At 40.1% G+C, this 13,762-nt stretch overlaps 1 protein-coding gene across 1 annotated transcript in view; it reads left to right on the forward strand.

The window, feature by feature from the left end:
- LPP (LIM domain containing preferred translocation partner in lipoma) overlaps window positions 1-13,762 on the forward strand; it is a 724,515-nt gene that overhangs the window by 362,922 nt on the left and 347,831 nt on the right. The window contains exon 6 of the mRNA XM_025374584.1: window positions 5,382-5,507. Coding sequence (XP_025230369.1) covers window positions 5,382-5,507 — 126 coding nt within the window. The remainder of the gene's footprint in view (window positions 1-5,381; window positions 5,508-13,762) is intronic.

Consider the following 13,762-nt stretch of genomic DNA (forward strand, 5'->3'; position numbering starts at 1 on the left):
TGACACCATGAGCTTCCTGATGGGATGCAGCAGAAAGGATGTGGCCTCATGCATGTGATATTCTGGCCTAATTTACTTAATCTGGATCCAATCATCAAGAAAAATCAGATTGGTGGACTTTTATAAGACACCTGACCAGAGTTATTTTAAAAGTTAGCTTTATAAAAATAAAAAATCAGCTAGGACCCTGCCCTAAATTAAAAGAGAATAAAAAGATGTATCATTTTATTATGTGATGTTTGGATTTGGGGTGGAAATTAACAGTAGATAAAAGGACACTACTGGCACCACTAGTGAAATGTGAGTATGGGTGCTACCAGATAATACTGTTTCTCTGTTAAATTTCTCCAGTGTGATAATGGTTTTGAAAAAATTAGAAATTCTTAGGAGATGCAAACTGAGGTGGGGGTGGTTTTGTAACATCTTACAGATGGTTCAATTGCAACAGCAAATCTAATATATGTAGACAGAAAGCCAGTGTGATGAAATGGTGGCCACTGATGAATCTGGGTGAAGGATGAGTGAGTGGAGTTTATTGTAATAGTTGTTCAACTTCTCTGTGAATTTACATATTTTGGGATATAAAGAATGAACAAGTAAATAAATACAAATGAATGCTCTTTCATAACGAATTGCTGGTACTCCTCGTCTATCACCTGTAGTTAGTGGGTTAGTGATAGTTGTGCTAAACTATGACCCCTTTAAATGGCCTAAGTTTATTTCATTCACACGCTGTAAATTTTGGTTCTGGGCTCTTGTTTATTGGACTGTCTTTATGTACTTACAGTGGGGGAGGCATCATCCTATAGTTCTGCTGGCGGCACTTACTATGATTTGTCAAGTCATAATAAGTCCCAACTGTGGTTTGGTGAGCTTTTATCATGTATGTATTCAGAGGATAGATAAAAATAAATATAAAAATAACATGTTCAAATGGTTTATTCATGGGTCCTTGGTAAAAGGATGCTGTCACTAGACACTTTTGGTGCCCCACCTCGCATCCTCCCCTCCCACCTTCGTGTACCAGCAGCTGCTACAGCAATCAGCTCTGCACAGTTGTGACCTGGTAGCACTTGGCTTCAACTGCAACACCTTTCACTTACTTTCTGTGCCGGGCCTTCTCTACATTCGTTTACCTTCTGAGACTTGTGAGACTTATTCACAACCAGTAGAACAGTGTGGGGGAAACGGGGGAAACTGGCCCCATGTTTCAATGATCTCCCCCACGGTCCTGCCCACAACACATGGGGATTGTGGGAGCTGCAATTCAAGATGAAATTTGGGTGGAGACACAGCCAAACTGTATCTCCTTCCTTCTCTGCTTAACTCTTTCTAGTCCCTCAGTACTGTTTCTCGGAATTGATTCCCAAAATAAATGACCTACATGCAAGCTTTTCTCGCAGGCATTGTTTTTCTTGGCAGAACACAGACTAAGACGATGTAATCTTTGAAATCTCTCTAGTGATGGTCGAAGAGTGTGGGGATTGTTATAATTACATTAACTACTTTGTAAAAGTTTGTGGTGATAACTAGAAAAAGCACTAGTCAGGAGAACCTTCCTTGTTACTGGTGTTGGGAAGGTCATTTATCAATCAGGTAACTAGCAGAGCTACAAGGATAGGAAGTTAGGGAGAAGACATGTTGGTAAGTCTATTGGATTCTGTTGCTTGGTTATAGGATTTTGGATCCTGGTCTCTGGTATAAGGGGTTGAAAGTAGCAAGAGCCCCTAAATCTAAAAGTAAATGAGTGTCTAGAGATTTGTGGCAGGACCTGGGCAGGGCAACAGTTATTTGAACTGAGATATAAAATTAAGCCTTGAGAGTAAAAAAAAAGGCCTATTCTAGTTCATAATGGGATTGAAATATAGGAGCAAAGCTACTATAGTATTTGCACAATCTTCTCCCCCTGCCCCACCGTGCTGCCCTGTTACCCAGTTTTTGTGCAAAATCACACAGCGTTAGACTGGAACTTGTAATAAATTGCATCAACCTAATTTGAGAAACTGAAAATAGGGAGCAGTCTGAACTTAGAGGGTAGGGAGAATAAGGACGCTGGAAACTAATTGATGTCTTACAAGCACAGACTGGTTGCATATCATCATTACTTGTTTTATTGTATAGTTCAGGGTAATTCTGTGACTAGTCTCAGTGGTTAGATATTGCAGTGACTTCAGCCATAGGCAGTTGATGTACTTTCTGCTTCAGTAAAGTACAGATGTAGAAGACCTGATTAAATCCTGTCTCTTTACTAATACCCCGAGGGAACGCTTAATGAATGATGCTTCCCTCAAGAAGAAGAAGAATTAACAATAGCTATATTATTCATATTAATTTATAGTTACTGGTTGCTATAATTAATGCTATTTAGGAAAATCGTCATAATTATAGCACTTTACAACTTACAGAGTATTTTCCCATCCATTTTCTTATCTGAATCTTATAACATCACCCTGGCTTAGGTGAAACATGTGATATTCTCTTCATTTTATAGATAAGAAAACTATGGCCCAGGGAAAGATTTAAGCAGACACCACTCTACCACCCTTGCCAATATATTGGACTATCTAAGAGTATGTGGAAATTCACTTACCAAGATTATGTCTACTATAATATTTTATGTCTGCACACAAGAGAATCAACTTTACTCAGTTTTTAGTTGCCTTCCATAACAGTAATGTCCTGCCTTTCCTTGTACCAGGACCCATTACCCAGAATGTTCACATGAATTTTAAATGTTAAATGGAATTTTTCTTAATAATACCACAGTGTGTCATAGTTGTTACTGCCCTTTGAGATAAACATGAAATCTCCTCTGATAGAGGGATTAGCACCTTGAAAACATCTGTTTTCAGTGTATAGACCTGTTGGCCTTAAACGGTTTAATCAGACTGGAAATTCAGACTCAGAAAAGTCTGAATTTCAACCAACCTGTCGTGTCACTCTTTTTCTATTTTTGGCTATGGCAAGAGAGTTGAAGAAAATCGCTCAATTTTACAAGGCTAGCCTTCAAATCTAGGCCATCCAGCTTGATGATATACACATGCTTACCAGTGTGAGCATGTACACACTCACACGTGTGTGCACACACAGATGCACACTGAACCTCTCTGGTTCCCTTTTTATATCAAATTCTAGAGTATCCACTGCTTACTGTTGTACCTCTGACTGTGTTTACCCAAAAGATAGTGCTATGAGAAAGGTTACTGCCTGTGTCACAGTCTGTCGTTATTCATTGGTTTATTTATTCAGAAATACTTATTAAACGCTTATATGGGCTAGGCCTTGAACGAGATTCCTAGGAAACAGGAACAAAACAGACAAAGCTTCTCATGAAGCTTATATGTTCTAGGGGGGAGACTGAAAATAAACAGAAAAATACACATGGTGGTAGTTATTATTAAAAAATAGATTTAAAAGGGTAAGGGAATAAGATGATGTGATGTAGAGGGATCATAATAATACATCCAGAAGGAGAAAATCATAAGGTGCCTGCTCTAGATAATGTGATAATGTGAACTCTCTCTCTCTCTCTCTCTCTCTATCTATATAAAATATATATGTGTGTATGTGTGTGTGTGTGTGTATGTGTGTGTGTGTGTATATATATATGTTTGAGACAGAGTCTCACTCTGTCATGTAGGCTGGAGTACAGTGGTGCGATCTTGGCTCACTGCAACCTCTGCCTCTAGGGTTCAAGCAATTCTCCTGCCTCAGCCTCCCAAGTATCTGGGATTACAGGGACCTGCCACCACGCCCAACTAATTTTTGTATTTTTAGTAGAGACGGGTTTCACCATGTTGGCCAGGCTGGTCAGATAACTCCTGGCCTCAGATAATCCACCTGCCTTGGCCTCTCAACCTGCTGGGATTACAGGCATGAGCCACCGTGTCTGGCCTGAAATCCATGTTTAAAGAGGGCTCACAAACAAGGAAGCCAACTGCCTCTTGAGGTAGGGTTGGCTCCAAGGACCTGGGCCACAACTTCAGAGACAGCTGATGTTACTGTGCTTGAGACAGATCAGGCCCAGGAAGGATTAACTCAAGCTAAGGATTAACTAAGTTCAAAAAAGAATGATCAAAGCACCAGATCCCATTATGTTTCTTTTACACAGAAAGTTAAATAAGCTGCAAGACTCAGGTAAGGTGGTTTGGTGAGTAAGCTACTAGGGCATACGGAACTAGTGGTCTTCACAGGCCATTACCTTTTACACCTGCTTCAACGTATTCACTAAAATGACAGATTGACTTCAAGGGTTATAAGATTTAGTGCTACCTTGTCATGGCACCCTACTTGTTGTTCCTACTGAAGATATTCTAGTTTCTTGGTTGGTTAATGCTTTCTCTAAACTCTTGCAGACACCAGATACTCTCTTGATATTTTACGTCCTTAGGCAAGTCCAATAGAATTGATTAGATTATTGTAACTTTCCACTATTGTATTGCCATTGAGTCTTGCTAAAGATACACTTTGGTCTCTTAATGAAGTTTTAAGAGCTTCTTCCATACACATACATGATCATTATTAAACTGTCACTTTAAAAGGTTATTTTTTTTTACTTCACCCTGCCTCCGAATACTGGGGTCATCTCACCTTATACATTCTTGCTTTTAACTCTAGGCAGATTCTTTGCTTCTTTTTCCCAAACTTGATCATAATTCCTGGAAACACCCTGTCTCGATATTATTGCCCTCTGCTCTCCTGTTGTTTCTGACTGCAGGTGATATGAGGCTCTGACATAGGAAATCCGGAGATCCTGACTTCATTGTCTATGCTCACTGCAACATGCTTCCTCTGCAGCCCCTTGGCAGGACCCTAAGAGGTCTCTTTCCAGTTCATGTTCTAGGTGCATCCCTTGGGTCTTGCCATCTCTAGCACACACGCATACCTGACACCCCCGAACCTCAGACTTCCAAGCACTCTCACGCTCCAATGTCTTCAAGTGCTGATTCCTCTTTCTGGAATGTCGGTGTCCCTTCCCTGCTCCTTGCTACTCTGATAAATATTATTCTAGGCAGTGGTTTCAAAACACCAAGAGCTTGTGAGCTCTCTTCAGCTGGTTCTGCTCTTTAAGTGCAGGAATGGAGACATTTATTTTCCTTTACTTGTATACTTATTTAAAAAAAAAAAAAAAAAAAAAAAACTTCTAAATAAGTGTGTGACCCAGGACAAATCTTTTATTTTTCAGTTTTCATATCTGTCACAAAGTGATAATTCTATCTCAGCCTACCTCACTAAGATTTTATGAAAGCTTAATTAAAAAAAAAAAAAAAAAAAAGAGGTGCAGAAAAACTTGGACAAAGCCACATTATAACTTGAGAAATTTGAACTTATAATGATATCAATGGAAATTTCCTTTATTAACATGTCTGCATTGCTTCCAGCAAGGAAATCCCGGAGGCAAGACACTTGAGGAGAGGCGCTCCAGCCTGGACGCTGAGATTGACTCCTTGACCAGCATCTTGGCTGACCTTGAGTGCAGCTCCCCCTACAAGCCTCGGCCTCCGCAGGTTAGTACCACCCACAATCGTCTCCACACAGCCATTCCCAGATATGCTACTTTTATAGGAAAGAACGTGCTGCATCTGAGAGCTCTTTTATTCTTTTCTTTATTTCTTCCTCTTTCTTTCTTTTTTTCTTTCTTTTATCCTTCCCTCCCTCTTCTCTTCTCTTCTCTTCTCTTCTCTTCTCTTCTCTTCTCTTCTCTTCTCCTTTTCTTTTCTTTTCTTTTCTTTTCTTTTCTTTTCTTTTCTTTTCTTTTCTTTTCTTTTCTTTTCTCTTTTCTTTTCTTTTCTTTTCTTTTCTTTTCTTTTCTTTTCTTTTGATGGAGTCTCACTGTGTCACCCAGGCTGGAGTGCAATGCCACAGTCTTGGCTTACTGCAACCTCCACCTCCCGGGTTCAAGCAGTTCTCCTGCCTCAGCCTCCTGAGTAGTTTGGATTCCAGGCACGTGCCACCACACCTGGCTAATTTTTGTATTTTTAGTAGAGACGGGGTTTCACCATGTTGGTCAGGTTGGTCTTGAACTCCTGATCTCGTGATCCGCCTGCCTTGGCCTCCCAAAGTACTGGGATTATAGGCGTGAGCCACTGTGCCTGGCTGCTGTCTTCTTTAGATACATTCCCTTTACCTTTTCTAAACATATAATGGAATTGTCAGCAACGTGGGGATTCATGGCAACATATACTACCGCTTAGCTCTTCCTCGCTGTCCCTGCTCTTGGCTCTGTCCATCCTGTGAGCAGTAAAATTGTACTTTGTCCCTGTAAATGTGTACTCAGCTCCTCATCTGTAGCAGGCCCTGTCGTCTTTTAGGGGAACTGATGAGGCAGAAAAGTGGATAGTGGAGAGGAAGAGAAATAGGACTCCGTTCTCATCTTCTAATAGCCTGTAATGTTATGTGTGAGGCTACGGCCTATACTGCAGGAACGCAAAGAAGATAGTGATATATTCTTTTGAAGGTGACACAGTCAGATAATTCTTATTAAAAGACTTGGATTTTCATCTGAAGGGGTGAGTGGAATTGTATTGTTCGAGACAGCAGCACAGAATAGCCTGAGCCACAGGGCTGCAAGCGCCAAGGCCGCATTTAGAGATCTGTAAGCAACCAGATGGCTGCAGATGAAGCCTTCGAAGGCGTGTAGTAGAATATAGGTCTGGGACCAGCCTGGCCAACATGGTGAAACCCCATCTCTACTAAAAATACAAAAATTAGCTGGGCGTGGTGGCGCCTGCCTGTAGTCCCAGATATTCAGGAGGCTGACGCAGAAGAATTGTTTGAACCTGGGAGGCAGAGGTTGCAGTGAGCCAAGATCGTGCCACTGCACTCCAACCGGGGGACAGAGGGAGACTCTGTCTAAAAAAAAAAAAAGAGAGAATATAGGTCTGGGAGTTTCCTACAGACAGCATGTAGACACGTTTAAATGCTAGATTATGATTTTAATCTGTCTTTTGTAGATAATGGGACTATTTGAAGGTTCTCAATTGGGGAAACCTAAAATTCATTCCTAAAAACGAACATAGGAAATAAGACCAACTCTAGAAAGATGCAGGAGAGTGAGCCCAGGTCAGAAAAATGTTCTCCAGCAAGCCACACTTCATACTTTCTTTCTTTTGTTTTTGTTTTTTTATTATTATACTTTAAGTTCTATGGTACATGTGCACAACCTGTGGGTTTGTTCCATATGTATACATGTGCCATGTTGGTGTGCTGCACCCATTAACTCATCATTTACATTAGGTATATCTCCTAATGCTATCCCTCCCCTCTCCCCCCTTTCCCCACCCCACAGCAGGCCCCATACTTTCAGACCATTGTTTGATGTTCAGCAATGTTTTTGATTCCACCTAAGCAAATGCCCCAAATCTCATATCTGAAGACAGGAGGGCCACTGATACTGCCACTGGACACAGTGGTATCACGCCCAAATGCTTTTTTGTGCTCCCTTTCCTTTTCTTTTTTTTTTTTTTTTTTTTTTGGTTTGAGATGGGTTCTCGCTCTGTCGCCCAGGCTGGAGTACAGTGGCGTGATCTCGGCTCACTGCAACCTCCGCCTCCCAGGTTCAAGCCATTCTCCTGCCTCAGCCTCCTGAATTTATGGAGGATAACAACAGTGTTTCTGGCTGCAGTGAATTTGGTGTAATGACTTTGGCTTACATCTACTTTATAAAAAATCATACATGACACTGCATGGATTTATGCAACTACCTTAATATTTAAAATTAAAATTTTTAACATTTTAAATGTGTTTGTCAGGGAGTAGTTTTAGAAGAATAGATGTGAAAAGTTCAGACATATTCCTGTAGTGAATTGCAGATAAAATGTGAGCATAGAGTATCAGAGCTTTAGTGGGCCTTCCTGGTCATTTAGCCAAACTTACAGGTGTGTGCCGCCATGCCCAGCTAATTTTTTGTATTTTTAGTAGAGACGGGGTTTCACTTTGTTGGCAAGGATGGTCTCGATCTCCTGATCTCATGACCGACCCAACTCGGCCTCCCAAAGTGCTGGGATTACAGGCATGAACCACCATGTCACGCTGCCCCTGCTTTTTTTTAAACAGAGTTTTCATTCAAATCTTTTTTTCCTCCCCTAAATCCTTACAACCTAATAGACACTGAGGAGATCATGCTTTGAGGTTTATTGTTTAATACAACCTTCATTCTTTAAGGCTGTGTCTATACATGCCTCTCATAAACCGTTGCATTTTAATAGGTTTGTTCTGCAGCTACGTTTTGTTTGAGGAATCTTTCTGAGCACACAAATTCATCATCACTGGTATTTGGACAGTACTGATTGTGAAGCACTTTCACATATATTCTCACTTGAGGGAGATATAGATATCTCAATTCTGAGATGTGCGTGATGTGCTTCTTTCAGGCATGACGAAACTAAGACTCACCAAGATTAATGATTTCTCCTCGGCCATATGCTTGAGCACTGTGTGAGCACAACTGGACTTTGAATTTTGACATGTGCTTGATTTTAAGTTCTAAACACCAGATTAAGGGTGTCAGGTTTTGTTTTCATTTTTGTAATGTTTTTACCATTGATGAAAGCTGGCATCAGTCATCTGAGTGACACTGTCCCTTGAATGTGGCTTTCCCATAAAAAGAAAACATTCAGAAGGTTAAAAAAATTTAATTGTAGGGCCGGGCGCGGTGGCTCAAGCCTGTAATCCCAGCACTTTGGGAGGCCGAGATGGGCGGATCACGAGGTCAGGAGATCGAGACCATCCTGGCTAACACAGTGAAACCCCGTCTCTACTAAAAATACAAAAACTTAGCCGGGCGAGGTGGCAGGCGCCTGTAGTCCCAGCTACTCAGGAGGCTGAGGCAGGAGAATGGCGTGAACCCGGGAGGCGGAGCTTGCAGTGAGCTGAGATCCGGCCACTGCACTCCAGCCTGGGTGACAGAGCCAGACTCCGTCTCAAAAAAAAAAAAAAAAAAAAAATTAAAAAAAAAATTAAAAAAAAATTTAATTGTAATGGCCATTAAGTAGAATAAGTTCATAATTATGGTAAAATACACTTTCAATGTGTCTGTTCCATTCAGAAATTAAAGGATGATCCATTCTAATTTTTTTCTTTTACTATAATTTCACAAAGCAAGAGTTAATTGGGAGATACATCTCATCCTTTTGAATTATCTTCCCTCTGGTGGAACTGAATTAGATGTGTTAATATTTATTGGTTAACATAATTATAGGCTGTGAGAACAATAATCACACACTTAAAATATTAAAAGTATGTGCCAAGAGAAGATGATGTCTGTAGTAGACTGTGTTGTGTTATAATTAAAAGGTACTTGAAAAGTCCTAGAAATGTAGACCGTTAATGCCCAACATTGATGTTTCTATTTTTGTTCAAAGCAAATTTCGAAACCTATAGAATCACCTGACTACTTAAAATAGGCTAGTAGGTCTGTGATTTCTCATTAGTCAAACATGTGTTGTAAGCTTTTTTGAATTCATGTCTCTATCATCTTTGGAAGGCTTCTTTGACTCATGGTCTAGGGAAAATGATATATATGTGGAATGTTTATATAGTAAGAGGTTCCAAGGAGCTCCATTCTCATAACAAGTCTGAAAAATGTCTGAGCTCTTGAAAATAGGTTTTACTAGAGCATTTTCTTCCTTTCATTCTAGGGAGTATTTTCTACTCCTAGATTTTCTGACTTTAGTTCTGTTCACTTACTAATCCGTATATTGATTTTGGAAATTTGGCTTAATTCCACATATTCATTGATTCATTGATTCATTCACCTAACATTTGATGAGATCATCCTCTGGATCAGTCATTGGAGATTTAAAGGTTAGTATCAACAGGTCTTTCCTTTAGAGTGATTTTTAATCTTACAGAAGAGATAAGCCCATAATCCCATAAGTAAAAGGGACTCAAAAGAAGGGCTTCAATGTGCTAGTTAAATTGTCAAGTAAATCACCATGTGTCAAAATTATTGGGAGATAAAATACAGGAATACCAACATTGTACCTTATACCTTTCAGTGTCAGGGAGGACTGCATACAGCAGGCCGTATTTGAGGTCACTTGGCTTAAAGTGTTATGGGAAGGGCATGGGATTCAAGGTGCCAGAATAACAAGAGTGAGATAGTTAAGGAACATGGGAAGTGAATATTATTTGAAGCATAAGTTTATCTAATAGGGTATGTAAAGTGTAAATGAGATTACCGCTGAAAAACTCAGACTTACTTAGTAGTACCTAAGTAGGCCTTTTGATGCCCAAGGGCTCTCGTAGTTAGAAAGAGAAATTTATGGGGGGATAGCAACAGTGTTACTGGCTGCAGTGATTTCGGGGTAATTACTTTAGCTTACGTCTACTTTATTTAAAAAATCATCTATGACACTACATGGGTCTATGCAATTAAACTACATTAGTGTTTGAAACTAAAATTTCTAAACATTTAAAATTTGTTCATCAGGGAATAGTTTTAGAAGAACAGATGTGAAAAGTTCAGAGGTGATCCTGGAGTGAATTGCAGACAAAATGTGATCATAGAATATCAGAGCTTTAGTGGGCCTTCCAGGTCACGTAGCCAAACTCTTACTTTGCAGATGGAAAGCTTTTGCCCAGAGAGGGAAAGAACATTGCTCAAGGAGGCTCATTTAGAGACAGTTTAGTGATTCTTTTTATTTTCCCTGAACCATGACATAAAGGCCCAGCTTGATGATAAAACCACCAGAGGAGAGTTTGGCTTCCTTTGGTATCACAGTTGGTTTATTCCAAAAAGTCTTTCTTTTATGGCAACTTCTTTAAAATATGCCTCAAACAGATAATAAAGAATTAGGCATATCAAATATGTACCTCAAAGGTAAACAGAAAACTTATGATGTTGTAACATCTTTGAGCTAGTATATATCTACACCCAACCCATTAGATAGGCGTGGTTTGTTAGTATAAGTACAGCTTAGACTCTAGAAGCTATGCAGGGGTTGGAACGAAATTCTGTCTATTTCTTAGAAGACAAGGGATCAATTATGAACTTATGATTTTTGTTTTCCTTCTTTGATCAGAGTTAGAGTACAGTACTCATCTTCTAGTTTCTAGTACAAGGCTGTCTTTTTTCCCCCAAGTAAGTTTGGTAGGATTGGAGCTGATGACTAAGTGACTTGGAACACTTTTCAAAAAAATTATCTTACATTAATATTTCATGGTGGCTGGAGATTTAGTAATTTTTGAATCAAGTTGCTTTTGAATTGATTAAATGGGCTTTCACTATCCTTAGTTAGACTAGTGTGATACTGTGAAATAATAAGAAATAATATATAAACATATTTTTCTACTCCAGTTTCTGAATCAGTGTTTATAAATCCTTATAATTTCCTAGGTGATAGGGGTGCTGGTGGCATCTTTTGTTCTAATGTTATTTTGTTATTGACCTTGGTTCCCAACCTAGAGCTACTGAATCCCATGGAATTTCCTGAGCGATGGAAATATCTATTGTTTTGATGAGGCAACTCTTGGTGGGCTCCTGGATTTCGGCTGGTTACCAGAATGACCAAGCAATGATTCGAAGCTTGGAACTTTAATCTCCACCTTCTATCCTCTGGAGATGAGAAAGGGTCTAGAGACTGAATGAATAGCAGATCACGCCTGTGTTTTCAAGTCTCTATAAAAATCCCTAAAGTACAGAGAGGTGCCAGGTTGGTGAGCACAGCTTTATTCCAGGAAGGTGGCATACCCCAACTCTATGGTAACAGAGCTTCTGTACCCAGGACCCTTTTGGTTCTAGCCCTGTGTACTTCATCATCTGCCTAGCCATCTGTATCCTTTATCATATCCTCTATAATAAACTCATAAATGTAAGTAAGCATTTCCCTGAGTTTCATGAGCAATTTTAGTGTATTATCAAACGTGGGAAGAGGATAATGGCAACCCCAATTTGTAGTCAAATCAGACAGAAGTCTGGGTAACCGGTGACCACCCCTACTCTGCCCCACCACTGCAGCTTGTGATTGACATATGAAGTAGAAACAGTCTTGTGGGACTTGAACCCTTAACCTGTGGAACCTGCAGTAACTCCAGGTAGATTGTGTTAGAACTGAATTGAGTCATAAGCCACCCATCTGATATCAGAGAATTGCTTGATGTATGAAAAAATAAACCCACACATTTGGTGCCAGAAGTGAAGTGTTCTGGCCAGGCGTGGTAGCTCACACCTGGAATCCCAGCACTTTGGGAGGCTGAGGCAGGTGGATTGCTTGAGGTCAGGAGTTCGAGACCAGCCTGGTAAACATGGCGAAACACCAGCTCTACTAAAAACAAACAAACAAACAAACAAACAAAACTTAGCTGGGTGTGGTGGCACGCTCCTGTAATCCCAGCAACTCCAGAGGCTGAGGCAGGAAAATTGCTTGAACCCAGGAGACGGAGGTTGCAGTGAGCCGAGATCGCGCCACTGCACTCCAGCCTGGGCAACAGAGCAAAACTCTGTCTCAATAAATAAATAAGTAAATAAATAAATAGAAGCGAAGTGTTCTGTGAGTAGCATAGAGAAGTGAGTTTCTCTTCTTCAACTAATATAAAAAAATTTGGAGATATTTTGAAAATAAGAATAGGGTGGGGCATAGTCTGATAGCCTCGTCTCCAAGTTTGCCAACGGGAAAAGCATTGGCTTCTTGATTCCCTGAGGTCCCCTCTCTGAAAGGAGCTCCATTTGTGTGAACCTGTCCACATTACCAGTTTGTGGTTCCTTTTTGTTATTTCAAAACTGGGCAGGGTGACTACACTCCATTCCCCCTTTTCGGGAAATAGAATGTTATTCTAAAGCTACAAGAAATAAGATGTTGGCTCAAAGCAACAGCTCGCACGGTCATTCCCATTTCATTTTGGGATTGTTAGCTTGTGTCTGGAGTTTGTCTTAAAGCTTCAGGACTTTGAAGGTTGGGGGCTGATCCTTTCTGAATGCTGTTCGTCCTATAAACAATATATTTAATTCCTCACTTTAAAAACTATTCTAACTTCTTAGTCTGTTTGGAAACTGAGTACTGAAATGCTGTGTGGTCATACGGACACATTGTTAACTGCAATCTCAGCACTCCCACACTGGGTTCCTTTCCTAGAGCAATAATGTATGAGGCAACCTGAGAAATTATTTCAGGTATGTGTGTGTTGTATTTAGAGCTTTTTATAAGAATTCGTGTGGTCTGAGGGCTTGGGTGCAGTGTAATCAGTGTGGAGTCTTGTGGTGCCCTGGATCTTCCCTTCTCATGTGTCCTGTGTTCTAGCTTGCAAACGCCATGAGGAGCTGCAGGGGTGATTAATTAGTAATTAAAATGTGTAATATTTCATAGTATTCAATGCAAGCCAAACATGTAGGCTACTGGGAGATGAAAGCTACAACATGCTGATACTGTGTGATGAGACATAGACTGTCCCTGCAGACTGGAGACTTTGCTGTTTCTGGCAAGGCTGCTTGGGACTTGAGACAGGAAATGGGTAATACTCTTTTGGAAAAGAAAATGAGTGTGGATAGTGGCATCTTCCTCCTCCTATATTCTCTTGGGAAACATTTAGGAGCTTTTCATGATTTGCTGAGAAATGGATTTGTCTATGTATGGGCATTGTCTGCTTAATAATAGCTTTCTTTAAGAGCTAGGGTAAAAGTTGAAACGTTATAGAAACCTCTGTTATATGATATTAAGTGGAATACGGTAACATAAAATGTGCAAAACACCATTTTTAAAGAGAAAGGGATCTTATTCTTCACAGTGCCCATGTTTTATTTAGAGGATCCGGGTTGTTTTGGATT

Source organism: Theropithecus gelada, chromosome 2, assembly GCF_003255815.1.
Source record: "Theropithecus gelada isolate Dixy chromosome 2, Tgel_1.0, whole genome shotgun sequence".
NCBI classification, from domain to species: domain Eukaryota; kingdom Metazoa; phylum Chordata; class Mammalia; order Primates; family Cercopithecidae; genus Theropithecus; species Theropithecus gelada.